This window comes from Theropithecus gelada, chromosome 16 (assembly GCF_003255815.1).
Source record: "Theropithecus gelada isolate Dixy chromosome 16, Tgel_1.0, whole genome shotgun sequence".
Lineage (NCBI taxonomy): Eukaryota > Metazoa > Chordata > Mammalia > Primates > Cercopithecidae > Theropithecus > Theropithecus gelada.
Window position 1 is genome coordinate 9,571,491 of NC_037684.1, and position 26,588 is coordinate 9,598,078.

At 39.3% G+C, this 26,588-nt stretch overlaps 1 protein-coding gene across 7 annotated transcripts in view; it reads left to right on the forward strand.

The window, feature by feature from the left end:
- The window catches only part of AP2B1 (adaptor related protein complex 2 subunit beta 1), a 138,452-nt gene that overhangs the window by 7,492 nt on the left and 104,372 nt on the right, over positions 1-26,588 (forward strand). For 5 of the 7 annotated variants that reach the window (XM_025362427.1, XM_025362430.1, XM_025362428.1 and 2 more), the window contains 3 exons: positions 3,640-3,745; positions 11,126-11,261; positions 13,573-13,818. In XM_025362427.1, coding sequence (XP_025218212.1) covers positions 3,640-3,745; positions 11,126-11,261; positions 13,573-13,818 — 488 coding nt within the window. Of the gene's footprint in view, positions 1-3,639; positions 3,746-6,378; positions 6,465-11,125; positions 11,262-13,572; positions 13,819-26,588 lie in introns of all 7 variants that reach the window. The other 2 variants (XM_025362432.1, XM_025362431.1) reach the window with 2 other exon arrangements.

Genomic DNA, 26,588 nt, shown 5'->3' on the forward strand with positions numbered 1-26,588 from the left:
TCATGCAAAACAATAAATAGAAATGGGTTATTTTCATATCCGTCCATATACATCTACCTTGTTCTTCGTCTAGATGTGTATTTAAAACAGGAAATCTCTAGAGCCATCTATGATTTTTAGGTCATAGACTGAATTACTTGAGGGGCTTTGAACTTATTAGTCTCATCATCTTTGTTATCAGTAATATAATGCTTGTTTTTATGTATGTGTTTGGGTCTAGGAACAAAGGATTCTTCTGGGGAAAGTCCAACCTTTCATCTTTTGTAAAATTGTTCCTAAATAAAATAGATCATTTCTAGAAATGTGGAGGGTCTTCCCATCAAAGACAAACATTTTAGCCCATCTCAGCTTATTGTGCCTGTAGCTTAGCTTGCTTTATTTGTTGCTTAGGATCAGAATTCTGTGCTTTTGTATTCAGGAGTCCTTATATTTACCAAAGTATTCCAGACATGACACCAACTACCATTCTTCTTTTTCTCTTGTTGCAGTGAGTTGCTTAATTACATCAGCTTGTTGTCTATAGCTTTCAATCTTGGCAACACATTAGAATTGCTCAGTCAGGGAACTTTGAAATAATATTGATGCCTGGGTCTCAACCTCAGCCTGATTTCATTTGTCCTGGATATGGTCTGGGTGTGGGGATTTTAAAGGTTCTTCACGTGGCCAGGCATGGTGGCTTATGCCTGTAATCCCAGTATGTTGGGAGGCCAAGACAGGAGGATTGTTTGAGTGCAGGAGTTTGAGACCAGCCTGGGCAACATGGTAAGACCCTATCTCTATGAAAAAAATTAAAAAATTAGCCCTGTATGGTGGTGCACACCTGTAGTCCCAGCTCTTTGGGAGGCTGAGATGGGAGGATCACTTGAGCTCAGGAGGTTGAGGCTGCAGTGAACTGTGACTGTGCCACTGTACCCTGGCCTGGGCAACAGAGAGAGACCCTGTCTCAAAAGAAAACAAAAATTAAAAAGAAAGCTCCTCAGATTGTTTTAATGTGTAGCCATGATTGAGAACTACTGCTAGCTGCTAACAGTGCCTGGTAGGTTTGATTGGGGGGAGGAGGAGGGAGGAAAGGTAGGAATTTAATAAAGTTGTAGAATATATGACTTTCCCTCTTTTAGTACCCCTCTTTGGTCCTGCCCAACTTTTTCCTCCTTATTTTTATTACTTACACCTCACAAAAACCATTAGCCACTTGTCATTCATTCTCAGCTTTTTCTGATTTTCTTTTGGAAATATGTTTATTTCTTCTGTTAGCATTTTGTATGCTTTGATGAACCAAATGTCTATAATTCTATAAAGGGATATAATTACAATTAAATCGTTACAATTTTAAAACTCTCCTAAGTCTTCAAACCTACTCTTGAAAAGGGTCCTGGTGACCTTTTTTTAATTCAGGCATTTGTAAAAGTTTGAGACTGCAGACTGAATCACTGCTGATAAACATCATACTTAAAAAAAAAATTGATAGATTGTGTTCCCTGTGCTTCCTGCAACACCCACCAGAACTGCCACTGAAACATATTCTTTAAATTTATGCTTTTGGAATTGGAATAATTTCTGTTACATCCTGCTTTGATTCTACAACACCTGCTGCTGTTCACAATTCAGACTTTCTGAAACCCTGCCGTTTGTCCTTTACTGTTCCCGGAAGTGAATGAGAGGAACTAAGAGCTGGATTTGGCAGGATGGGACGTGGTGAAGGGTCCTATGAAGAATGACTCTTTAAGGGGCCCAGCTTTTCTTGCTATGCTACTTTTGTAGCAGTTGATTAAATAGAAATTTTGGAACAATTTTTTTTTGCCTTATTGGCCATGAATATTGAAACGAAAAAGTGTTCTACTTATGTGTCTTACTAATTTCTTCCTTTCCACATAAGGGTTTCCGGCAAATCACGTAGTGTTCTGTCCCCACTATTTCTTTTCTTTTCTTTTTTTTTTTTTTTTTGGAGGAGGGGAGGTCAGGTTTTAATGTCGCAGTCCTCAGGCGCCATCATCCAGAGCCTGCCAGGGCCTGCGGCCATGTCGCTCCCTCTGGTGGCAGTCGGCCCGCCTCATCAGGGCCTTTCGCGGAGACCGCCCCGTCGTCCTCGGGCACCAGCTCCACGTCCAGCTCCAGCTGCCGCATGTAGAAGCCCACGGCGCACACCTAGAGCAGGCTGGCGGCGAACACGGCGCCTGCAGCTGCGCCCCCTAGCGTCAGCTGCATGGGTCACTGCAGCGCCGCCAGGCCCACCGCGTGTGAGACGCTGCCCCCACACCACACACAGGCGGCCCAGCAGGAAGAAGCCATATGCTGCTTCGCCATCCATGTCACTCTGCATGAAGGAGATAACCCCGATGCCCGATGCCAGGAGGCCATTGCGGAACCAGAGGAAGAAGGCTGTCTCGTGCGCCTTTCGGAGGAGCCTGGCGCCCGCACAGTCCAGCTCAGACACGGGTGGCAGCGAAGCCTCGTTGCGGGGGCCATGGCCGAGGGCGAAGGACCCCTGGGCGCCCCCCGTTCCGGGGCCACTGAGGTGGCAGTAGCAACCTCCGAAAGCGGAGACTGTCCCCACTGTTTCTCTGCTGGTGAATGAGATCTGGTGGAAAGGAACGACAGGAACAGTCTTGAAGGTGGAGGAAAGTCTTTGAGGCATGGTAGATGAGCTGGAGGATGTAGATGGAAAGTTGAGGTGTGAGTAGTCAACCTCTTTTTCATGGGCTTAGTGGTTTTTTTCCATTTCTTTTAAACAATATTAGGGTTGTTACTTTCTTTTTTATTTTGGGTCCAGCATCTTGAAGATAGGTGAGCCTGGAGACCAGGCCTTAAAATAGTGGTTACAGTCCCTGACATTTTACAGTGCGGAGCCTAAGCAGTCATTCAAGATTGCACGTTTGGAATTGACTCCATTGTATACCATTCTTGGTTTCAAGATTATTCTTGTTTGATTGAATAGGAAGGGCCTTAAAGCCCACTAATTTATTAAAGTACTGATTAAAATAGTGATTCTCAACATTGGGTGTGCATTAGAGTCACTTGGTGGAGTTCTTAAAGGTATAAATATGAGTTCTCCTTGGCATTATGATTTATTTGGCCCAGAGTGGAGCCTGTACTTTGTTATATTTAGTATTTCTTAGGTAATATGAGTGTGTGGCCAGGGTTGAGAAGCTTTGAATTCAAGAGTCAGGAGACACAGTGCTAGCCCAAGTTTGTCACTCACTCTGTGAACTTTGAGCCTCATTTCTTAATCTGTAAAACCGAGCGTGGGTAAATGAGATAATACATGCCTGCTCCCTACCTACATTTATGTTCTTCTCCAGACTTTAACATTCTGATGTAAGATCATCCTTCATATACTGTTATCTCCCCACTGTAGCTAGATATAATGAGATTTACTTTTTCCCACTCCTGTGGTTCTTAAAGATCTGGATTGCACCTTCCTCTCTGGCCATAATTTAAAAGGTTTTTAAAACTTACTGATGACTTCCTTATCAGTGAGTCAGATAATAGTCTAGGGCTTTGAATTTTACGTATTCTGTAATTTTAAAATCTTATTTCAGTTGCTGCTCTGCTATTCCGGTATTGGTTATTATATAGTGCAGTATTCTGCTCTAAATCTGTGGTCCTGGGACCTCACCAGTTTGTTCTCATCTCTTGCAGGAGAAATATTTGAACTAAAAGCTGAGCTCAACAATGAAAAAAAAGAAAAGAGAAAGGAGGCTGTGAAGAAAGTGATTGCTGCTATGACTGTGGGGAAGGATGTTAGGTAAGAGTCATCACTATTTATCACTTTAGAGGTCCATACCCCATCTTATGGCCTTTACTGCTTTTCCTTTAAAACTATCATAATCATGGAACCTCTAAGAATGGGTTTGTCCTACTAAAAACATCATCAGGAAGTACAGTCGCTTTTGTATTAATGCTCTACTTAAGTGGGGTTTTTTTTTGTTTTGGGGTGTGTGTGTGTATTTGTGTTAGAACAGTGAAACGAGTTTGATTTTTTTGCATTCACATCTAGCATAACACCTCCTGAGAGCTGGCACAGTTGCAAATGTTTTGGCTGAGATAGTTTTAGAAGATGATAAAAATATACTGAGAAGCATAAGTTCACATGATCTTTAATTGGCTCAAGCCACTGCCCTCAGCTTTACAACTGTACATTCTATTGCTGAATTCAAGATGAAAATCAATGTTAACCAAATCCATGTAGTCTTATTTCTTATTTCTGTAATTAAGACCATTTGGAAATAAGTAAGGATTATATGCAGGCCCCTGAGGATTATCCTAGGACCCTTTCAGGGGGTCCATGAGGTCAAAGGTGTTTTCATAATAATTCTTAGATGTTACTTGCCTTTTTCACTATTTTGATGTTTACAGTGATGGTGCAAAGCAGTGGTGGGTAAAACTGCTGGTGCCTCAGCATGAATCAAGGCAGTGGTGCCAACCATAATGGTAGTCATTGTATTCCTTACCACCGTGTGCTAAAAAAGAGCAGTTTCACTTAGGAGTGTCCTTCATGAGCAGTAAAAATTTGTTTTATTAAAACTTGAACCTTTTTAATACTCTGTTTGATGAAATAGGAATTACCCATAAAGCTCTTCTGCTGCATAGCAGTGTGATGGTCGACTTGAAAAAAAGCCCTTGTGGGGTTGTTTGAATTGCAAACACCATTTTTATGTGAAAGAATGATTGAGAGACAAACTATATTTAATCAGACTTTGGTATTTGGAAGATATTTTATCAAAAATGAACAAAGTGAACCTGTTACTTCAAGGGAAAAAAATTGACAATAGATACATTTCAGGTTTTAAAGTAAAAATTAGAATTTTGGAAAACCTGTATCTCCCATCATAAGCTTGACAGCTTCCTAATGCTTAAAGACTTTTCTGAGGAGATTGGTGGTGAAATTAATGATTGTGATTATTTGCTGTTTTATAATGAAATGTGTCAGCATAGCTCAGTGAACCAATATTTTTCCAAATGACCAGAGCCTATGTATATCACAAAATCATGCACGGATAAAAGATCTATTCAAAATACAGTGTAGGCCAGGCGTGGTGGCTCACGGTTGTAATCCCATTACTTTGGGAGGCCAAGGCAGGTGGATCACTTGAGGTCAGGAATTCGAGACCAGACTGGCCAACATGATGAAATTCTGTCTGTACTAAAAAAATACAGAAAAGCCGGGCATGGTGGCACGTGCCTGTAATCCCAGCTACTCTAGAGGCTGAGGCAGTAGAATCGCTTGAACACAGGAGGCAGAGGTTGCAGTGAGCCGGGACTGCGCCACTGCACTCCAGCCTGGGCAGCAGAGTAAGACTCTGTCTCGAAAAAACAAAAAAAAAAATAGAATGTAAATGAATGGATTTTAATACAATCAAGTACAAAAAATTTATTGATATGGTTTCAGATTCTATATTGCAACTAACTTTTAAGAAACTACAGTGTGTGGACTCAGAAAGAGGAAAACCACCATTTGTCTATTATTTATTTGTTTATTTATTTATTTATTTATTTTTGAGACAGGGTGTTACTCTGTCACCCAGACTGGAGTGCAGTGATGTGGTCTTGGCTCACTGCAACCTTTGCCTCCCAGGCTCAAGTGATTCTCCTGCCTCAGCCTCCCCAGTAGCTGGGATTACAGGCGTGCACCACTGCCACCTGGCTTTATTTTTGTATTTTTAGTAGAGATGGGGTTTCACCATGTTGGCCAGGCTGGTCTTGAACTCCTGACCTCACATGATCTACCTGCTTTGGCCTCACAAAAGTGCTGGGATTACAGGTGTGAGCCGCTGTGCCCGGCTTGTCTAGCTTCAGTGTAACATCAAGAATTTCTAGTTATAACAAAAAAAAAAAGAGAGAAAGTAAAGAATATCTAGTTATATGAAAAAGCTATTAAAATATTATTTCCTTTTCCAAGTTTTATACATGTATGAAGTTGGATTTTCTTATATTTCAAAACAACATTCTACAAAAGGTTGAATGCAGGAACATATGAGAAAGCCATTTTTGTTTAAAGTAGATATTAAAGAGAGTTGCAAAAAAAAAGCAGTGTTACCATCTCATTAATTTAAAAACAGTACATTTTACCTTGAAAATGTTATGAAATGGGTTTATTCTTATTTTAATGGATTAATTTTTAAAAAATTTCTCAGTTTTAATTCCTGACATGGTAAAATATCAATAGGTATATAACTCACACGAACAAAAACTCTTTGGGATCTCAGGAATTTTTAAGAGTATAAGGGAATCCTGAGACCGAAAAGGTAAGGGCTGCTTCCCTAGCCAGACGGGGAGCCCAGATAGAAATGGCAGCCTAGGAAATGACTCTGTATCTTCTTTTGATCCAGGTGCTGCTCTTCTGAGGTGAATTTTTGCTATTTTTCTTTTGTTTGTTAGCACATAAAGCACATTTGGTTTTTAAATTGCTGTCCTGTGACCATCTATCTAAGGAGTTGGCAGACTTTTTTGTAAAGGACAAAATAGTAAGTACATCAGGCTGGCATAGAAAGTACTCTTCGCTTAGCAGACAAAGAAGCAAAATTGAGTTTGTTAGGTAGGTACTTACGTAACAAGAGAGATGATAAATTTCCACAAATTTTTTATTGAGGATATTCAAAGTAAAATAATAGTTAAGTATAATGTTTTGTACCACAGGTCTACTATTAAGTGGGATTCTTTTTGGGGGATGATAACATTTTGCTTAATTAGGATTCATAGTATTTTTCATCATCGGATTTGTTTTATTTATTTATTGTTTTGAGATGGAGTCTTGCTCCATCACTCAGGCTGGAGTGCAGCGGCGCAATCTCGGCCCACTGCAGCCTTTCCTCCTGGGTGCAAGGGATTCTCCTGCCTCAGCCTCCTGAGTAGCTGGTACTGTATAGGTGCCTACCATCACTCCTGGCTGACGCCAAGTGATCCACCTCCCTTGGCCACCCAAAGTGTTAGGATTACAGGCATGAGCCACCATAGCCGGCCAAGATTCATATAGATGAACACTTAGTTCATCTATAAAAACCACTTTTAGCTCATGGATTGTACAAAAATCCAGCACTGGGCTAGATTTAGCCCACAGGTGGTAGTTGCCTATCCGTGATCTGTCTAGTCACTGAAGGGCTGTTTTTGCCAAAGAATAAATCTGGATTGAAAGCATCAGTACAAACGAATGGTAAAAATTGTCATAACTCTTTTTTTTGGGGAGGGATGGAGTTTCATTCTTGTTGCCCAGGCTGCAGTACAGTGGCGTGATCTTGGCTTACTGCAACCTCCGCCTCCCAGGTTCAAGCCATTATCTTGCCTCTGCCTCCCGAGTAGCTGAGATTACAGGCATGCACTACCACGCCTGGCTAATTTTGTATTTTTAGTAGAGATGGGGTTTCTCCATGTTGGTCAGGCTGGTCTCAAACTCCTGAAAAATTGTCATAACTCTGTACAGGGGCTGCTGTGGTTTTGCCAAGCTTATTTCTGTATCCTGCAGAAAAGTTAAAACTCTTGATTTTTTTTTTTTTGTATGCCTACTATTGCTGATGATTTTATTATGTACCTAGCACTATACCACTTATCATTATTCAAAAGAAAGGTTAGTGGATGTCTGTTTGCCTTCATGACACTTACTGTCTAGTTGATGAGACCCAAAACTTAAAAAATTAGGGAAAAATAAAACGTATTTATATAATTAGGCACCAAAGTATATATTTTAAAGGCAATATGAGTTCTACCAAAGAGAGATCCAGGTTAACAGGAATAGTTGAAGAACCCTTCTTGGAGATGAAATATGAGCTGTGCCTAGAAAGATAGTGCAAAGAAATAAAATGGAGATTAGCTATTTGTAGATTGTGATATTTCAGCCTTCCCTGCAAGTAACCTCAAGTGCAGCACTGTCCAGCAGAAATACAGTGTGAACCACATATGTAATTTTAAATTTTCTAATAGCCATTTTGAAAAAGTGAAAAGAAACAGATGAATTAATTTTAGTAATACATTTTATTTGACCCAGTATATCTAAAATATCCTTTCAGCATGTAATCAATATAAAAATTATTAATGAGATATTTTACATTTTGTTTTTCATACTAAGTATTCAAAATCCAGTGTGTGTTTTACATTTACATCACATCTCAGTTCACACTCGCCACATTGTGTTTAGTAGCCTCATGTGACTAGTGGTCACCATATTGGAAAGTTCAGGTTTCCAGTTTATAGGTTGGCACTTAACACGTTTTGCTTCTTGCTTGATCTTTGGCTATGAAGTCTTCTTGACCTTGTATAGATTGCTAGAATTAAACTATTTAGGATCTTAAATTTATTATTGGTTAATGTTTCACATTTATTTACTGGTTATGGTTGTTTTGTGCATGAGCTAGTCTAGGAAATAGAAAACACATTTTTGGAGAGTGGTTCTTAGTATTTACTAAATTATCTACATGTGCATAAAACTACGGTAGGTACCATGCATACAAGTGAAACAAATAGTTTGCTTTTTAGGACAGAAGTTACTGGTTCACTGGAGATATGGTGGATTCTTTGACCTGAGTCCAGCTTCCTTTCTGTGAATAATTTCTACTTCTGTACCTTTTTGTGTGTATAGGATGTATACCATGTGACCAGCTATTTCATTCTCTTTTTTCCCCTTACTTTCCTTGTGGAAATATACCTACATTTGTTTTTTCTTTCTTCTATGCTAGTAGCAAGATGTTTAGAGTATTAAAAATTTATAAGGTACTTTGATAAAGCATTGTGGGGAAGATTAATTGCTAACTTCCCGTAAAGTTATATTTATCCTATATTTAAAGATACAGCTTACACTTTAGAATCTGACAAGCTCAACCCTTCCAAGCTAATGGTGCTCCTTTAAATTTATTTCCTGTGGCTTATAGGAGAATGGTAAATCATGAAATAACTAGAACTTGGGAAAGGTGTAAACTCTTTTTATATTTGATTACTCTCAAATATTCTTTTGTCTGAATATGTAATGTTAAAAAAAATAATTTCACTAAAAGAGAATCAGGACATCTTGGAGGATGACTGATTCTAGGTCTGGGATTAGAAATGTACAAAATGAGCCTGGATGGAGCATCTTGTCATAAAGGAAAGTATGGAAAATACCAGGTCATACCACAAGGATTCGGGAGCTAAGTTCCCACTGGTCAAGAATGGAAGAATATGAACATTAAAAAGTGTAACTGAAGTGCTTTGAAACAGTACTAGATTGATATGAAGAATTATTATTCCTTTTGCCCTCTCGCACTCCTGAAAGCAAGATGATTCATCAGCAGCTCTACTAGAGCCACCCACGAAAAGTCAGCCAGGGTTCTTGCTGTTGTCGTGTCTGCTGAAACTGGGCACAGTCTGATCTGGAAATTCAGCCTCGTTATATGCCACCAGTGTTTCCATCAGTACGTGAAGGATATAGATTTCATTAAGTTGGACTAAGTGATCTTCCATAAATGGATTATCTAAGGCACCCACCCAATGAGAGAAACCCTGTTACCTTTTTGTACATAAAATAAATATTTTAAAATAATTATTGTTATTATTTATTTATTTATTTTTTGAGATGGGGTCTCGCTCTGTTCCTCAGGCTGGAGTGCAGTGGCATGATCATGGCTCACTGCAGCCTCTGCATCCCAGGCTCAAGTGATCCTCCCACCTCAGCTTCCTGAGTAGCTGGGACCACAGGCGCACACCACCATGCCTGGCTAATTTTTAAAATTATTTATACAGACAAGGTCTCACGGTGTTGCCCAGGCTGATCTCACACTCCTAGGCTCAAGCAGTCCTCCCACCACGGCCTCCCAAAGTGCTTGGATTAAAGATGTGAGCCACTGGGCCTGGCTTTTTTGTTTTTGTTTTTGGTTTTTTTTGGATGTGATAAAGGTAGTGAAAAAAAAAAAGACACTTGGCTGGGCATGGTGGCTCACATCTGTAATCACAGCACTTTGGGAGGCCGAGGTGGATGGATCACCTGAGGTCAGGAGTTTGGGACTAGCCTGGCTAACGTGGTGAAAACCCCTCTCTACTAAAAATATAAAAATTAGCCGGGAGTGGTGGCGCACACCTGTAATCTCAGCTACTCAGGAGGCTGATGCATTAGAATTGCTTGAACCTGGGAGGCGGAGGTTGAAGCAAGCAAAGATCGTGCCACTGCACTCCAGCCTATGTGACAGAGTGAGACTCTGTCTCAAAAATAAAAAAAAAAGGATTCTTAAGATATACATTAAAATATTATAGATGAAGCTGGGCACAGTGGCTTATGCATGTAATCCCAGCACTGAGATTAACATTTTTCATAATAAAAAACTTATTCTAAAACTATATAGAGACCTTGTTGAGAACAGCACTACAATTTTTTTCTTATTTTTTTTTTGGCTGGGGACAAGGTCTCACTCTGTCATCCAGGCTGGAGTGCAGTTATGTGATCATGGCACACTGCCGTCTCGACCTTCTGGGCTCAAGTGATCTACCTGCTTCAGCCTCCTGAGTAGCTAAGACTGCAGGTGTGCACCACCATACCCAGCTTTTTAAAAAAAATTTTTGTGGAGACAGGATCTCGCCATGTTGTCCAGGCTGGCCTTGAACACCTGGTCTCAAGTGATCCTTACAGCCTCCCAAAGTGCTGAGATTACAGACGTGAGCTACCATGCCTGGCCTATAGTTTCTTTTCTTTTCTTTTCTGTTTTTTTTTTTTTTTTTTTTTTTTTGAGATGCAGGAGTCTCGCTCTTGTTGCCCAGGATGGCGTGCAATGGCGCGATCTCAGCTCACTACAACCTCTGCCTCCCAGGTTCAAGCGATTCTCCTGTCTCAGCTTCCTGAGTAGCTGGGATTACAGGCATGCAGCATCATGCCTGGCTAATTTTTTGTATTTTTAGTAGAGATGGGGTTTCTCCATGTTGGTCAGGCTGGTCTCAAACTCCCAACCTCAGGTGATCCGCCTGCCTTGGCCTCCCAAAGTGCTGAGATTATAAGTGTAAGCCCCCGCGCCCAGCCAGTTTCTTTAGTAATTCATTTCTGTGACAGTTACCACTGTGGGGACATTTGTTCTTGCATCAATCACTCTGTTAGTTAAGGCTATTCATATTCTGTCCAACAGCTTGGCACCAACACCTGCTTACTTTCCTTTTCTCTTTTGCCCTCTCTTCTCAGTTCTCTCTTTCCAGACGTAGTAAACTGTATGCAGACTGACAATCTGGAACTAAAGAAGCTTGTGTATCTCTACTTGATGAACTATGCCAAGAGTCAGCCAGACATGGCCATCATGGCTGTGAACAGCTTTGTGAAGGTAACTTTTCCGAAGGCCTCAAGAACAGAGTCTGAATTGCAAATAAGTAACCTTTGTTCACAAGGAAGGAGTATAGGGAAGTGTTGGCAATGACTAGGAATGTTCATGTTTTTAGCATTCTATATACCAGTGTGTGTCATCCAGGGAAATTCAAACCATGTGCTGAGCTTTCTGTTAGCGGGACTTGGTGCATCCTTGACAGATGGGTAGAAGAAAACCTGGTGAAACCTCACTGTTTTACCTTCTGAGGCTGACAAAGGTTGGGCATATCATTGTAGTATCAGTAACTGGCGACTTTACCTGTTTTATCTTTGTAGAAATTATGCTTATGAGTCAGCAGTAGTGGAGACTGTAGGAGTTTCTACTTTTGTTTCATTTAATAGGTCTTACACCATTTGATTTTTTTTTTTTCTTTTGATACGGAGTCTCACTCTGTCACCGAGGCTGGAGTGCAGTGGCACGATGTTGGCTCACTGCAACCTCTGCCTCCCAGGTTCAAGTGATTCTCCTGCCTCAGTCTCCCAAGTAGCTGGGATTACAGGTGACCGTCACCATGCTCAGCTTATTTTTGTATTTTTAGTAGAGACAGGGTTTTACCACGTTGGTCAGGCTAATCTCAAATTCTTAACTTCAAGTGATCCACCCACCTCAGCCTCGCAAAGTGTGGGGGTTACAGACACGAGCCACCACTCCCAGCCTGATTTATTTTTTTTAATGGAAAATTTTAAACATATTCAAGAAAAAGGACTAGTATAATAAATTCATAAATGTTCATCTTGCAGTTTTAACAGTTACCGACACGTAACCACTCTTGTTTATAATCCTCATGCATATTTTCTGACCTCCAACCCTCTCTCCTGCTGGATAATTTTAAAGCAAATCCTAAGCATCATATATTAAATAGTTTTGTCCTTATATTTGTCAAGATAAGATCTTCTTTTTAAACATAACCACAATATCATCACGTCTTTAAAAATGGACAAAACATTTTCTTATTATTGAATATCCAGTCAAATCTTTCCTATCATAGATTTAAAGAAAATAATAATGGGATCGTTCCCATTAATTTTTATTTATTTTTATTTTTTTTGTGACAGAATTTCATTCTTGTTGCCCAGGCTGGAGTGCAATGGCACGATCTCAGCTCACCGCAACCTCTGCCTCCCAGGCTCAAGTGATTCTCCTGCCTCATCCTCCCGAGTAGCTGGGATTACAGGCGTGCGCCACCACACCTGGCTAATTTTGTATTTTTAGTAGAGATGGGGTTTCACCGTATTGGCCAGGCTGGTCTTGAACTCCTGACCTCAGGTGATCCACCCACCTTGGCCTCTCAAAGTGCTGGGATTACAGGCGTGAGCCTCTGTCCCCAGCCTAATGTTTTTTTAATAGTTGTTTTTTCTCTGTTTGGAACTTAGTGTACATTTTAAAAAATCAGACAGCATTTCTAAAATTAGCTTCTATTTAAAATGTTTTGAAAAATATGCAATATGCCTTCTTCTTTCTCACGGACTTTTTGTTCTTTTCCTGTGTTTAGCTACGTTATAGAGTTAGAACATAACAGTTTGTTCTCTGTGATTGGTGGTTCACAGGTGGAATATATCATTGGGAATAATTTAGTTTACATTTTTTGGAAGTTAGAGTTGTGCATGGATTTATATGGGCTTAAAGAAATTTTTTAATGTAGGGCAGTTTAAAAGAGTGTTCTTTCTCCATATTATATTTACTGTATTTGGAAGCGCTTGCTAGTAAAAGAGAATGTATGTTAGTCAAGAACTCAGAGGGCCCTCTCTGCTGCGTAACTCCAGGTACTTATTTCAAGCCCAGACCGGCTCCTGTGCTCCCCTTTGTTTTCTTGGCTGCAGGCCCCAGAAATCTAGCTCACTTTTCTCTCTATTTGATGCTTAGGAACTCACTGTGGAATAGGGCATGGTCTTTCCAGTTCCTCTTTTTATTTTATTTTTTTTTCTGTGCCGGAATACAAGCCCAAAAGCTTTTCCTGTTTTTAGGGCAGATCCTAATGACTGTGGGATGGTACCAATTCCCTAAGCCTCTGCCTGGCACTGGAATGAATCCTACTGAGCTGTTTCTCATTTTGTATTTAAAACAGTTAAATGACTTCCTCACCTAAACTCTTAAATAGGGCAGCTAAGATTTGTACTTAGGAAAGGAATAGTGTGGAAGATTGGAGCTCGTGTAGAATGTATGTGGAAGCTTAAATTAATGAGGTAATTCTTTTGCAGCTTATGTAAACTGGACTGTTTACTTTTAGCCACCATGTATACTTACAGTTGTTGGTGATTGTTTTCTGCAGGACTGTGAAGATCCTAATCCTTTGATTCGAGCCTTGGCAGTCAGAACCATGGGGTGCATCCGGGTAGACAAAATTACAGAGTATCTCTGTGAGCCACTCCGCAAGTGCTTGAAGGATGAGGATCCCTATGTTCGGAAAACAGCAGCAGTCTGCGTGGCAAAACTCCATGATATCAATGCCCAAATGGTGGAAGATCAGGGATTTCTGGATTCTCTACGGGATCTCATAGCAGATTCAAATCCAATGGTAATAAGCTTCTGCTTTTATAAAGAGGGCAATATTTAAAATGAGTCCCTTGTTAAAGCGTGTTTAATATGAACCTTGTCTCTGGAATACTGGGTTATGGGGTAGCTATGGGAAACATGACTTTGTGTGTCTCACTGATTGTATATTTCAGATCCTAGGTGTTTTTGAGTTGAGAACCAAGTACTAAAATGCAGGGACCTTAAAGCAAATCTTTGTGTTGTACCTATGCTCATATTTGCCCATAAACTTTCATCATTTTCTTTAGGAGGTTTGGTGTTAACTTTATGTATATTTAAGATTATTTTCTTCAGATCAATATTTGTGATATTTTCTGGTGGTGTGGAACTAGAAACTGAATGAAAATGATCTTTGTTACCTAATTATTTGATGCATTTCTCTATAGGGGAATTTCTAGTACAAGATTATTATTATTATTATTATTTGAGACAGGGTCTCACTCTGTCACTCAGGCTAGAGTGCAGTGGCGCGATCTCGGCTCACTGCAAGCTCCGCCTCCCGGGTTCATGCCATTCTCCTGCCTCAGCCTCAGGACAAGATTATTTTTAGCCAACTTGATTTTGTTCTAAATGTTTAGCAGCCAGAATGTAGCTTAACACCTTAAAGTTTTTGAATCTTTTCTTTTCCTTATTGACATTTTAAACTTTGCTTGTATAATGAAGGAGATCAAGTCCCAAGTGATATGTTTGACTCCAGTAGTAACTAAAGCTCATTTGAATTGGGTACTAATTGAATATATTGGATGAATCGTTAAATATTGTTGCAAAGAAGATGGAGGAAGATAGCCACTTTCTTTAAAGTGCTACCTTTTTGGTCTACTACAGTGTTTACTGAAAGGTGCATACCACTAAGAGTTAATCAGTGGATAGCCTATGAATATTCCCTTTTTAAAATTGCCTATCTATTTATTTATTTTTTTACAGACAGGATCTTGCTCTGTGGCCAAGCTGGAGTGCAGTGGTGCAGTCATAGCTCACTGTGACTTTGAACTCCTGGGTTCAAGCACTTCTTCCACCTCAGCCTCCTCAGTAGCTAGGACTGTAGGCACATGCCACCACATCCAGCTAATTTTTTTTTTTTTTTTTTTTTTTGAGACAGAGTCTTGCCCTGTTGCCCAGGCTGGAGTGCAGTGGCATGATCTTTGGGAGGCTGAGGCAGAAGGATCACTTGAAGCCAAGAGTTTGAGACCAGCCTGGGCAACAAAACGAGACCCTGTCTCTACAAAAAAATTTTTAAAAAATTTGCTGGGGCTGGGTGCGGAGGCTCAGGCCTGTAATCCCAGCACTTTGGGAGCCCGAGGCGGGTGGATCACAAGGTCAGGAGATCAAGACCATCCTGACTAACATGGTGAAACCCCATCTCTACTAAAAATACAAAAAATTAGCCAGGCGTGGTGGCGGGCGCTTGTAGTTCCAGCTCCTCCAGAGGTTGAGACAGGAGAATGGCGTGAACTCGGGAGGTGGAGCTTGCAGTGAGCAAGGATCACGCCACTGCACTCCAGCCTGGGTGACAGAGCAAGACTCTGTCTCAAAAAAAAAAAAAAAAAAAGAATTTGTTGGATATGGTGGTGCATGCCTGTAATTCCAGCTACTTGGGAGGCTGAGGTGAGAGAATCCCTTGAGCCCAGGAGTTTAAGGCTGTAGTGAGCTATGATTGCACCACTGCATTATAGCCTGAGTGACAAAGCCTGTCTCAAAAATATTTTTAAAAAAATATTTTCTAAAGTTAGTAGTATCTACTTTACAGAATGTTTAGCTGGCACCTTGTGATTTTGGCATTGCTTTTGATTCACTGTTATTCTGAGCAACTATCGATAATTCTCTACCTGAGGACAGATGAAATGAAAAGTGTTTGTGCTGCAACAATCAACCAGGTGGGCAGAATATCATGTACCCCATGGAAACTTACCAAATATTCAGTGGTGCTAAGAATATGGAATGGCTCAAAGGGAAAGTGAATTCTAACTTACAGGCAACTCCAGTTTGAGGCAGCATCTCTAGGCTAATGTAAATTTTGTTTGTTTGTTTGTTTTTGTTTTTTTTGAGACGGAGTCTCGCTCTGTCGCCCAGGCTGGAGTGCAGTGGCCGGATCTCAGCTCACTGCAAGCTCCGCCTCCCAGGTTTACGCCATTCTCCTGCCTCAGCCTCCCGAGTAGCTGGGACTACAGGCGCCTGCCACCTCGCCCGGCTAGTTTTTTGTATTTTTTAGTAGAGACGGGGTTTCACTGTGTTAGCCAGGATGGTCTGGATCTCCTGACCTCGTGATCCGCCCGTCTCGGCCTCCCAAAGTGCTGGGATTACAGACTTGAGCCACCGCGCCCGGCCTGTAAATTTTTTAATGCAGAACCTACATAGTTAGATGGTCAAGGATAAGGCTGAAGGGATGTTTAGCAGTAAAGTCATTTGTGTGTGTGTGTGTGTGCGTGCATGTGCGCGCACGCATGCATACTCAAGTAGCACACTTAGAGATGTTTATCCAGATAAACTGAGAGGAATAAAATGATTCTGAAACAAGCTTAGTTTGTCCGATTTATTCAAAGTTTACATTGCAGAGGAGAGAGCTAGTTTTCGTCTAGTTGGTAAGATCAAGTGGCATATGTATGCTATTTACGTATTTGTGTTTTTTTATTATGGGAATCTTCAAACATTCAAAATTAGGACAAATAAATGAATAAATAAAATGAATTCATTTATCATCACTAGATTCACTAGTCATCAATACATGCCAATCTTGTTTTACTTATTTTCTTTCCCCATCCCCTAGCTATATAAAATTTAAGCAGGCAACACATGAGCAAGTCTCTATTTGAATTTAATATATCATAATACTATAGTAAACTGTATAATGTTCTTAATTTTTAACCTGTTTTTACTACAACAAATCAAAACGTGACTTGGGGAGATTTTCATAAATATCTTTGAGACTTTTAGAGAAAGTTCAGAGCTACTTGGTAGATTTTTGAGAAACAGTTTCAGGAATACCTCATGTTTTGTTGTCTATTTATAGATTTTCCTAGAGCAGGGTGTCAGCATTAGATAGTGAATTACTGGACCAACTGCTCTCCAAATAGAAACTCTTTGCTGTTTTGTCAGAACTCAGTAGCAGAACTTTTCTGATATTGTTTGACTTAGCCTAGAGAGGTGCCTGGAGTGTGAAATTTAAGAAGACACTCATTCTCAGGTGCCAGCTGTGTACCTCACAAGCCTGAGAACAGAGTGCCTCCTTAAATTTTGTGCCTGGAGTGCCTCACTTGCCTTACTCTTGTCCTGGCCTTGTTGCACATACCCATGTTAAAATCATTTTTTGAGCTCTTCATTCTTGTTTTAGTGAAGAACTGAAAAGCTTGGGCTTAAGAGGTAGCCAGCACACATAGCTACATACCTATTTTTGATTTTGAATTTATACTTCTCATCTCAACTGTATGTCCTACTTATTACCTTAGAGTATTATAACTGTCATTAGAACACTTAAATTTAAGTGCCTTCTATGCCATGCACAATGGTAGATACTTTTATTTTATAATGTTTCACTTAGTTATCACATCTGTCCTGTGAAGCAGAGGTTTTTCCATGTTACAGGTCAAGAAATGTGCACTCAGACTGAAGAACTCTTCCTAAAGTCATGCAGCTAGTAGTGATGTAGCTAGGATCCCCACCTAGTTCTGAGTCCCAAACTCCATTGCTGGTTACTACCTTTTTGGATGAATGTATACCATATAATTTAGGCCAGGTGTGGTGGCTCACGCCTATCATCCCAGCAGTTTGGGAGGCCACAATGGGTGGATCACCTGAGGTCAGCAGTTCACGACCAGCCTGACCAACATAGCAAAACCCCATCTCTACTAAAAATACAAAATTAGCTGGGCCTGGTGGTGCATGCCTGTAATCCCAGCTACTTGGGAGGCTGAGGCAGGAGAATCGCTTGAACCCAGGAGGCGGAGGTTGCAGTGAGCTGAGATCTCACGCCTTTGCACTCCAGCCTGGGTGACGAGCAAAACTCCATCTCAAAAAAAATAAAAAAAAGAATTTAAATGTGTATGTACGCCATGCACACACACACACACACAGAACTGCTTCATTTTCTCAAAATGTTTACATTTTTGAATACATAAAGACTGAATTATCTGAACACTGCTTCATCATAGAAATCTCAAAAAAGAAAAAAACAAAAACGAAAGATACAAAAAAAAAAAGAAAGAAATCTCAATCCTCTTATTCCAGTGATGGATATGAGTCCTTATTTTACTGCTCTCGAGGAGTGATTTTGTTCCACTTTTTCAGAGGCTGCTCCACATGGTGGCAGCACTGCACCAGCACATATTAGATTCTCTTAGAAAAGAATGAATGCTTCCAAGGGGTTGTGCCTTAGTAGTTTTCTTGTAGCTCACTTCAGAAGAGCATCCTAGATTTGAAAGCACTAGAACATCTGCAGAAATGACTTTGAAATCTTCTAATATGAGAGATAAATGTTGATTGAGAGCTGAAAATTCTTGGTGTTATGTTGACCTCAAATCTGGTTCCTAGTGACACTGTGCCTTGCTGCAGGTAACAAAGCTTTACTATAGTTTTGTTTCCTGTCTTTTGAGGAGAATCACATACATCTTACTTTCCTACAGTTGTTTTACCATTTATAGTTTAGTTGAAGCTAACTTTTGATGAAATACTAGTTAAGAGAGAAAAGATGAATTTAGAAGTAAAAAAATCTCACTCTATTAAGTCCTAGCTTTATGTTCATGTTGTTTAACTTACCCAAGTCTGTTTCCTTTTCTGGAAGATGAAGGTTACTATCTTAGAGAGTTGTTCGGATTATTAATTGAGCTTTTGCGTGAAAAGCGCCTTATAAAGTGCTTGGCTTATGGGAGCTCATAAGTGGTGGCTGCTACTGTAATTATGAAGTAGATATTAGGCAGAGGTTAACATTGTTGCTACAATATTAATTTAAAAGGTTCTGATTCCTTTAATATTTGTACAGACTATCTGTTCCAAGGGAATTAGAGTTAAACTTGTCGTCAGACGTGGACTTTATTAGTTCATTATTTTGAAGGTAAACCTCCATCCAGAATAAGGAAACATTTTAGAGCTATAGGGAAATAGCTTTCGTGATTTTTTTACAAATGTCATCAGTATATATTTGCAAAAAAATGTATATCTTTTTGGCATGTGACTTGTTTTAGTGAGATATGAACTTTTGAATGATAGTATTCTCTAGCTTTTTGCCCAAACATTAGGATTTTCCTTCCTTACTGTGGTTTTCTTTTTTGCTCTCAGAGACATTTAGGGGTATTCCAACTTCAGTTAACTTACATATGTTAGAATTTGCAACTCCAGAGATGCTCTTGACAGCCCCACCACATGTGCTTTGCTTTTTGTTTTTATTTATTTTAAAAATTTGTATTTTATTTTTTGAGAGACACGGTCTTGCTCTGTCGTCCAGGCTGGTGTGCAATGGCTTGATCATAGCTCAATGCAGCCTCAGACTCCTGGGCTCAAGCAATCTTCCCGAGCAACTGGAACTACAGGCATATGCTACCATGCCCAGCTAATTTATTTTATTTTTTGTAGAGATGGGTCTTGTTTTGTTGCCCAGGTTGGTCTCAATTTCCTAGCTTAAAGCAGTCCTCCTGCCTCGGGCTCTCAAAGTACTGGGATTATAGGTGTGAGCCACCATGCCTGGTCTGCTTTTTGTTTTTTTGAGTTCAGTTCTCCTAAGTCCCTTTGGCTTACTGCCTAGCCCCTTTGATCTTCATCTTCCAGACCTTCTATCACTTTCAGAGCTGCCCATGAGAATACCTACGCTTCCTTGTTCTGTCCCTTCTGCAAAAGTACAAACTGCTGAATTAGTAAAAAAAAAAAAAAAAAAATCTCATTTGTTAAGTGTTCTTCTGCACAAGCAGCATGTTCTCAGAATAGCCTCAATTCAGGCCAAGTATAATCTTTAGCAAAAGTTGTAGTTAAACTTCCAGCTTCTTTTAATTTGAACTTTTGCTTGAAAACCATTTTATGAAAAATGACATTTTTCTTCTCAGAAAGCGGTATGTATTTTGACTATGTGCTAGCCAGCACGTAGACACAGCATGGGATTATGATAGTGGTTCTCAACCAAGAGTGATTCTACTCTCCAGGGAACATTTGGCGATGTCTGGTAACACTTTTTTGGTTGTCAAACCTGATGGGAGGAGTGCTACTGGCATATATTGGGTAGAGTCCAGGGATGTTTTCAACATCCTTCAGTGTACAATTCAGTCCCCCCACAACAAAGAATTATCCAGCAGTAAATGTCAGTAATGCCAAGGTTGTGAAACCCTGGATTATGGAAATAGCATTGAGGCTTTAGAGCCAGAATGGCTGCTGTTTGAGTCCTGGCTTGGCTGCTTACTAGAAATGTGGCTTTGAACAAGTTATTTAAAATGAGCTTCAGTTGTCTTATATGTAAAACTGAGGTAATAATGCCTATTTTAGCGAATTATTTTGAAGATGAAAGAATAATGTATTTAAAATTTTAAACCTTCCCTGATATATGGTAAGTGCTTAATAAACTGCAGCTATTCTTGAGGAATTGGCCTAACATTATGCACCTTCCGGTTGTTATAATCTTCATTTAGGCATGAGGGAGTTTACCTGTATGGTGATTCGTTGTCAACCTAAGATGATATTGAAAAATGCCATCTGTCTAGATATCTTTCTAAGCTCAAGGAAGATTTTTGTTAGAATATATTTGGTATTCATGTAGGCTATGTTAAACTGTCTATTAAAGATAGGCCCAGAATGCATAGAAAAACTTAATGACTTCACTGAATTTAGTACTTAAATTACAGGATTGCTGTTATCCTTAAATATATATTAATAAGTAACGGTTATAAAATTAAAATATTATACATAAATGAAATTAAAAATGTATAGTACTTTTCATATCAAATGTCCATGAAGGAGTTAGAGCTGGTAGAATTTTAGGCACGTATGAGAATGTCAGTATGTGGTGAGCACTTGTTAAGAGTAACATTGAAGGTAATATATTCAGTCTATATCTGAGTTCCCAAATGACTCACATTGTATTTCATATTAAAAAAGGAACTGCTGTTAATTTCTGCAGGATTGAATTTTGGGTAAGTGGAATCATTGGGGGCTGCTTTGATATGAAGCCAACTTCCCAGCTCTTGAATTTCCCACCAGTTGGTCTGAGTGTATTTCTGTCTCTACTTATAGAGAAAGCAAACACTTTTTGTTTTCCTTTTATACTGTGCTTTGTGGAAATCATTTTCTGTATATTTTCACTTTTAAAATATAATTTCATTGTTTTATAGTATTACGAACTTAGGTTTTAAAAAATACCTCATTTTTTAGAGGAACAATTTTTAAATTTATAGAAAAGTTACAAAGACAGTACAGAAAGTTTTCATATACCCTTCAGTCAATTTTAACTAATGCTAACATCTTACTTAACCATGGTACATTTGCCAAAACTGGGAAATTAGCATTGGGATGTTGCTATTGACCAAAGTAGAATTTCACCAATTTCAACACTAATGCCCTTTTGCTATTCCAGGATTCAGTCCGGAATACCAAATTGCATTAAGTCACTTCCTTTTATAATGTATCAATCTACTCTGTTTGAAGGTAGCTCAAAAACAGAAAAGTGCTTTAGAACCATGAAATGGCATTTTTCATCCAGTCACCATAGCATAGTGGTTGAAACTCAGACTCTAGAACCAAATAGACTTGGTTTTGTATCCTGGTTCTGCTATTTCTTAACCATGTGGTGTCTCTAAATTTTAGTATCCTCACCTACAAAGTGGAGATTACAAATAGTACTACTATCATAGGATTGTTGTGAACATTAAAGGACAGAGGGCTTGCAAAGCACTTAATACTGGTCCTCATATGGAGTAAGCCCCTAATAATAACAAACACTTTTTTTTTTTTTTTAAATTTAGAGACAATCTCACTCTGTCGTACAGGCTAGAGTGCAGTGGCACAATCTCGGCTCACTGCAACCTCCATCTCCTGGGCTCAGGTAATTCTTCCACTTCAGCCTCCTGAGTAGCTGGGAGCACAGGCACATGCCATCATGCCTGGCTAAGTTTTGTATTTTTAGTAGAGACAGGGTTTCACCATATTAGCCAGGCTGGTCTGGAATTCCTGACCTCAAGTGATCCACCCGCCTCAGCTTCCCAAAGTGCTGGGATTACAGGTGTGAGCCACCATGGCCAGCAGAAACGTGTATTCTATATTGTACAGTGATTGTAGTGCCAGATATTAATAATTCTAAAAGGGTTAGTATTTCAGTGGCAAAATTTACTTTTTAATTTTATAAGATTAAAGTTTTAAGATTAAGATTAAAACTTTTAGGATGAAGAATTTTAAAGATTAAATTTTTTAAAGCTCTGAGGGCAATTTACCTACAAATGAAGCTAAATCTACTAATAGCACTACTTACTACTTTTACAGGGTAATTATTCAAGGGTGTACGTTTAAAGTAGTTCTCAACAGCAACTTCCTGAAAACTGGATCTGTTGTGTGTTGTTTTGGTAGTTTACCAGTAGATCAAGGCTCATTTGTCACTTTCCTTTAAGATGACCTCAAGGCTGTAATTTGGCTGGAGAATACTTTACTCTCAGAAATGGGGAGATCATAAGTGGTGTGATAATAAGTGTTTTATTTTGTTCAAGTTGCAGCTTGCTTTAATAAATTTTAGAGGCCATGGTCCAAATAACTGTGATGGTTAGGGGCATGCCTTTTGTTTGTGTATCGATATTTATTTGTAGTGTTTTGGCTTTGAGAGTACTTGAATTTTGCTAAATCATATCTTAAACCACTTAAGTAATGAACTTTATTTTTTGTAAACCTTGTTACCATGTAATCAAACTTTCTTTTCATAATGAGATGTGTTGACTCACTAGGTAGTTTACCTCTCATTCTAAGGAAGAAGATGGGGAAAAAATGGAATATTCTAGATTGTAATGTAGCAGGCATATTGGCATTCTAGACAGTGTTTTGGATTAAAGTATAAGCTCTAAGTTGTACTTGTTTGACTGGTACTGCAGTCATTGTCTCCTTGCGGAGATAATAATGACGGAAACTCTCAGAACAAATATGTTGTCCTGTGTCTCACATGGCATTTGAGGTCATTCTATAAAGGAGATAGCAATATTTGAAACCATTGCTAATTTAGAAGAGAACAAAAATATGTAAACCACCTGTGTATTTCCTCATAATAATTTTGGTCAGTTATTCTGCTTTCACTTTATTCAAGTCTTCAGGGATACCAGCCAAAATAATTGTAAATTGAGCAGAAAAACTGAAGCATAAATCTGTTCATAGTGTGTGACCTTGAAGGTCATTGCTGGAAGTCAAAGTCCTGTAAATAGTAATTTACTTAACAGGAAGAAGTCACTGAACTGGAAAGTGGTAAGTTTCTTAGGTTCCAAGGCCACGAAAATGAGTGAAATTAGAGTGCAGGGTGAAAATCATTTAAAGGGACAGGGAAATGGGTGAGAGATTCCTCATAAGTGAGCTTATGTATGTGATATTCCACTCCCAGTTTAAATCTAGATTTCCTTTGAGAGTCTTTTTTTTTTTACAGGGTCATTTTTATTCTAACCATACCTACTGTACCAGCTTACTCCTTCTTTAACAAAATGAGGTCAAATTTATTATCCTCAACTGCTGCATATAAGACAGGTATAGATCATAAATCATATTTTATAGCTAGGTAGTAAATCTTTGCCTCTTTAAGTACTGTCAGGATATGATTATCTCTGAAATATATAAAGTAGGATACATTTTTCTCCTTGTATATAAATCTACATGTCACCTTTGCTGGAAATAATGCTTGGATTATATTATCCTCCCCTACTCTGAATCTTTCCCTTCCCTTAGTTGAAGTTCACAAGTCTTGGAAGCTCTATAAATGCTGGAGACCAAGTATTAGTACTCAGACACTGGAATCAGATGCAGACCTTGAGTTCAGATTCAAGCAGGAATCCCTTTCTGGCTGTGTTGACCCTAAGCAAGTCACTGAACTTCTCTAAGCCAGTTTTGTTATCTGTAATAGGTGGCTTTTAGTAGCAGCTACTTCAGAGTTGTTATGAGGATTAATAGCACAAAGTAAATGTTCAATACATTTTAGCTATTCCAGTTTTTTATCTCTGTAAAACTCATTCTGTTAGTGTAATGTAAGTAAAAATACAAATTGCTTATCTTTAAAAATTCAGGCTGAGTATGGTGGTTCACACCTGTAGTATTAGCACTTTGGGAGGCCAAAGTAGGAAGATTGCCTGAGGCCAGGGGTTTGAGAGCAGCCTGGGCAACGTAGCAAGACACTGTTTCTATTAAAAAAAAAAAAAAAAATCAGCAGACTCCACAGGTCCATAAGGAAATAATCATATTGAAGAGAGGTCTGTAATTAAGGCAGAGAAAGATTTGTCTAGGATTGAGTATGATTTTACACATCTACATATGTTGCTTTTATATATATGTTTGTGTTTAATATCTGTGTCTGTAAAGTATACATAATTGGGTTAGCTCTTTGAGGAGATATGAGGGGTGGGGAATGTTTAGTTGCAGTCTCTCCAAGAATAGAATTTACCATAATTGGGAGGCAAGATGAATAAAGGATTTTTTTTAGTTTTTTATTTTTATTGTTATTTTTATTTTTTTTGGAGACATAGTCTCATTCTGTCATCCAGGCTGGAGTGCAATGGTGTGATCTTGGCTCACTGCATCCTCTGCCTCCCATGTTCAAGTGATTCTCGTGCCTCAGCCTCCCGAGTAGCTGGGATTACAGGTATGCACCACCATGCCTGGCTAATTTTTGGTATTTTAATTAGAGACAGGGTTTCCCCATGTTGGCCAGGCTGATACCAGCTTCTGGCCTCAAGTGATCCACCTGTTTCAGCCTCCCAAAGTGCTGGGATTACAGGTGTGAACCACCATGCCTGGCCAAGGATTTATTTTTTTTAATGCTGCAGATGTGTCCCTTTGTAATCTAGATGCCAACTTTTTATAAATCAACTTGTGCTGAGGAAGCTCTCTTAAGAGACCCTATTTGTAGGCCAGGTACCGTATGGTGGCTCACACCTGTAATCTCAGCACTTTGGGAGGCCAAGGTGGGAGGACTGCATGAGGCCAGGAATTTGAGACCAGCCTGGACAACATAGGGAGACCCCTGTCTCTACCAAAAAAAAAAAAAAAATTAGGCAGGCATGGTGGCATGCACTGTAGTCCCATCTGCTAGTTCAAGATTACAGTGAACTATATGATTATGCCACCACACTCTAGCCTGGGTGACAGGCAAGACCCTGTCTCTTAAAACCAACTAACCAAACAAACCCCAAGGAAATTCTATTTAAAAATTAATTTTTAAAGCAAAACTTTTTCTAGAAACTCCCTTTTTTGGCTGGGTATGGTGGCTCACATCTGTAATCCCAGCATTTTAGGAGGCCAAACTGGGAGGATTACTTGAGACCAGGAGTTCAAGACCAGCCTGGGCAATATAGCCAGACCCCATCTCTAAAAAAGTAATTAAGAAACTTGACTGGGTGTGGTGGTGCAAGCCTGTAGTCCTAGCTACTCAGGAGTCTGAGGTGGAAGGATCACTTGAGTCCAGGAGTTTGAGATTACAGTGAGCTGTGATCAGTGCCACTGCATTCCAGCCTGGGCAACAGAGTGAGACCCTGTCTCTTTAAAAAAATACAATTTTTTTTCTTGGAAACTCTAATTTTTCTGAAATGGTAGTTAAAAGACCATCATTCTCTTTGTGTCAGTATTTCCTAAGAGAAATGCCAATTTTCTGTCAGGAGAAGTGTTACCCATAGTTGTGTTAACAGTTCTAAATCAAAGTAATAGTTCAAATGAAAGAAGCACACCTGTATCTTAGTATACAGGCGAGTCAAGGCAGTTATTGTAAGAGTTGCATTTGTACTTTGTGATATTATTGTCTAGAGAAGACTGGAGGAAGAGGAAGTAAATCTTAAGTTTCAGTCTATTATTTTTATAGTTTATTTAAAAAACTAAACAATATAGTACAGAATTCCAAAGAAACAGTATAAACATTGACAAGTGAGTTGTCCTGTACACTCTAGCCACCCAGTTGCTGTCTCAAAGTCAGTCTTTTTCTTTAGCTACTTTAGATTCAGTGTGACTGGTTTATTTTAAGTTTTCATTGAAGAGTGAGAGAAACTTGGCTTACGGACCAGGAAAGCTGAGAGCGCTGCCTGGTGAGCCTGCCTCAGTATGTTGCTGAAAATGTAGCAGTCTGACTGTGGAGATTAGGAAATGAAAGTGTAGAGATAGGATGGAAGGAACTTAAAGAAATTTTAGAGAAACATTAGAGTCTCAGTATAGAGGGATAGGATAGCATCTCCTCTGGACGGTCACTATTTGGCAGTGATCTCTTTTTCTTTCCAGGCTTTGCTAAACAATCCTCTAATCTGATCTTTCTGGATCCTTAATTTAGACAGACTTTTCACCATTTCGTTTCTTGTTTTAATGTGATGATAAGTGGCAATTGCCTATTTAAACATCAGACCATACACTTCATTAGGTGCATTATACACTTGGTTTAATTTCTAGTTGCCTATAATAACAGAGGATTTCCAATTGCTCATTCTGTTTAGTATCCTTCTGTTCTTTTTCTCCCCATTGCAGTTTTTAATTCTCCCCATTCTCTCGTTTTCTTTGTCTGTGTTTCCTATTACTAGACCTTATATTTAATCTTTTTGTTTTTTTTTTAAATGAGAAGAGTTTCACTGACAT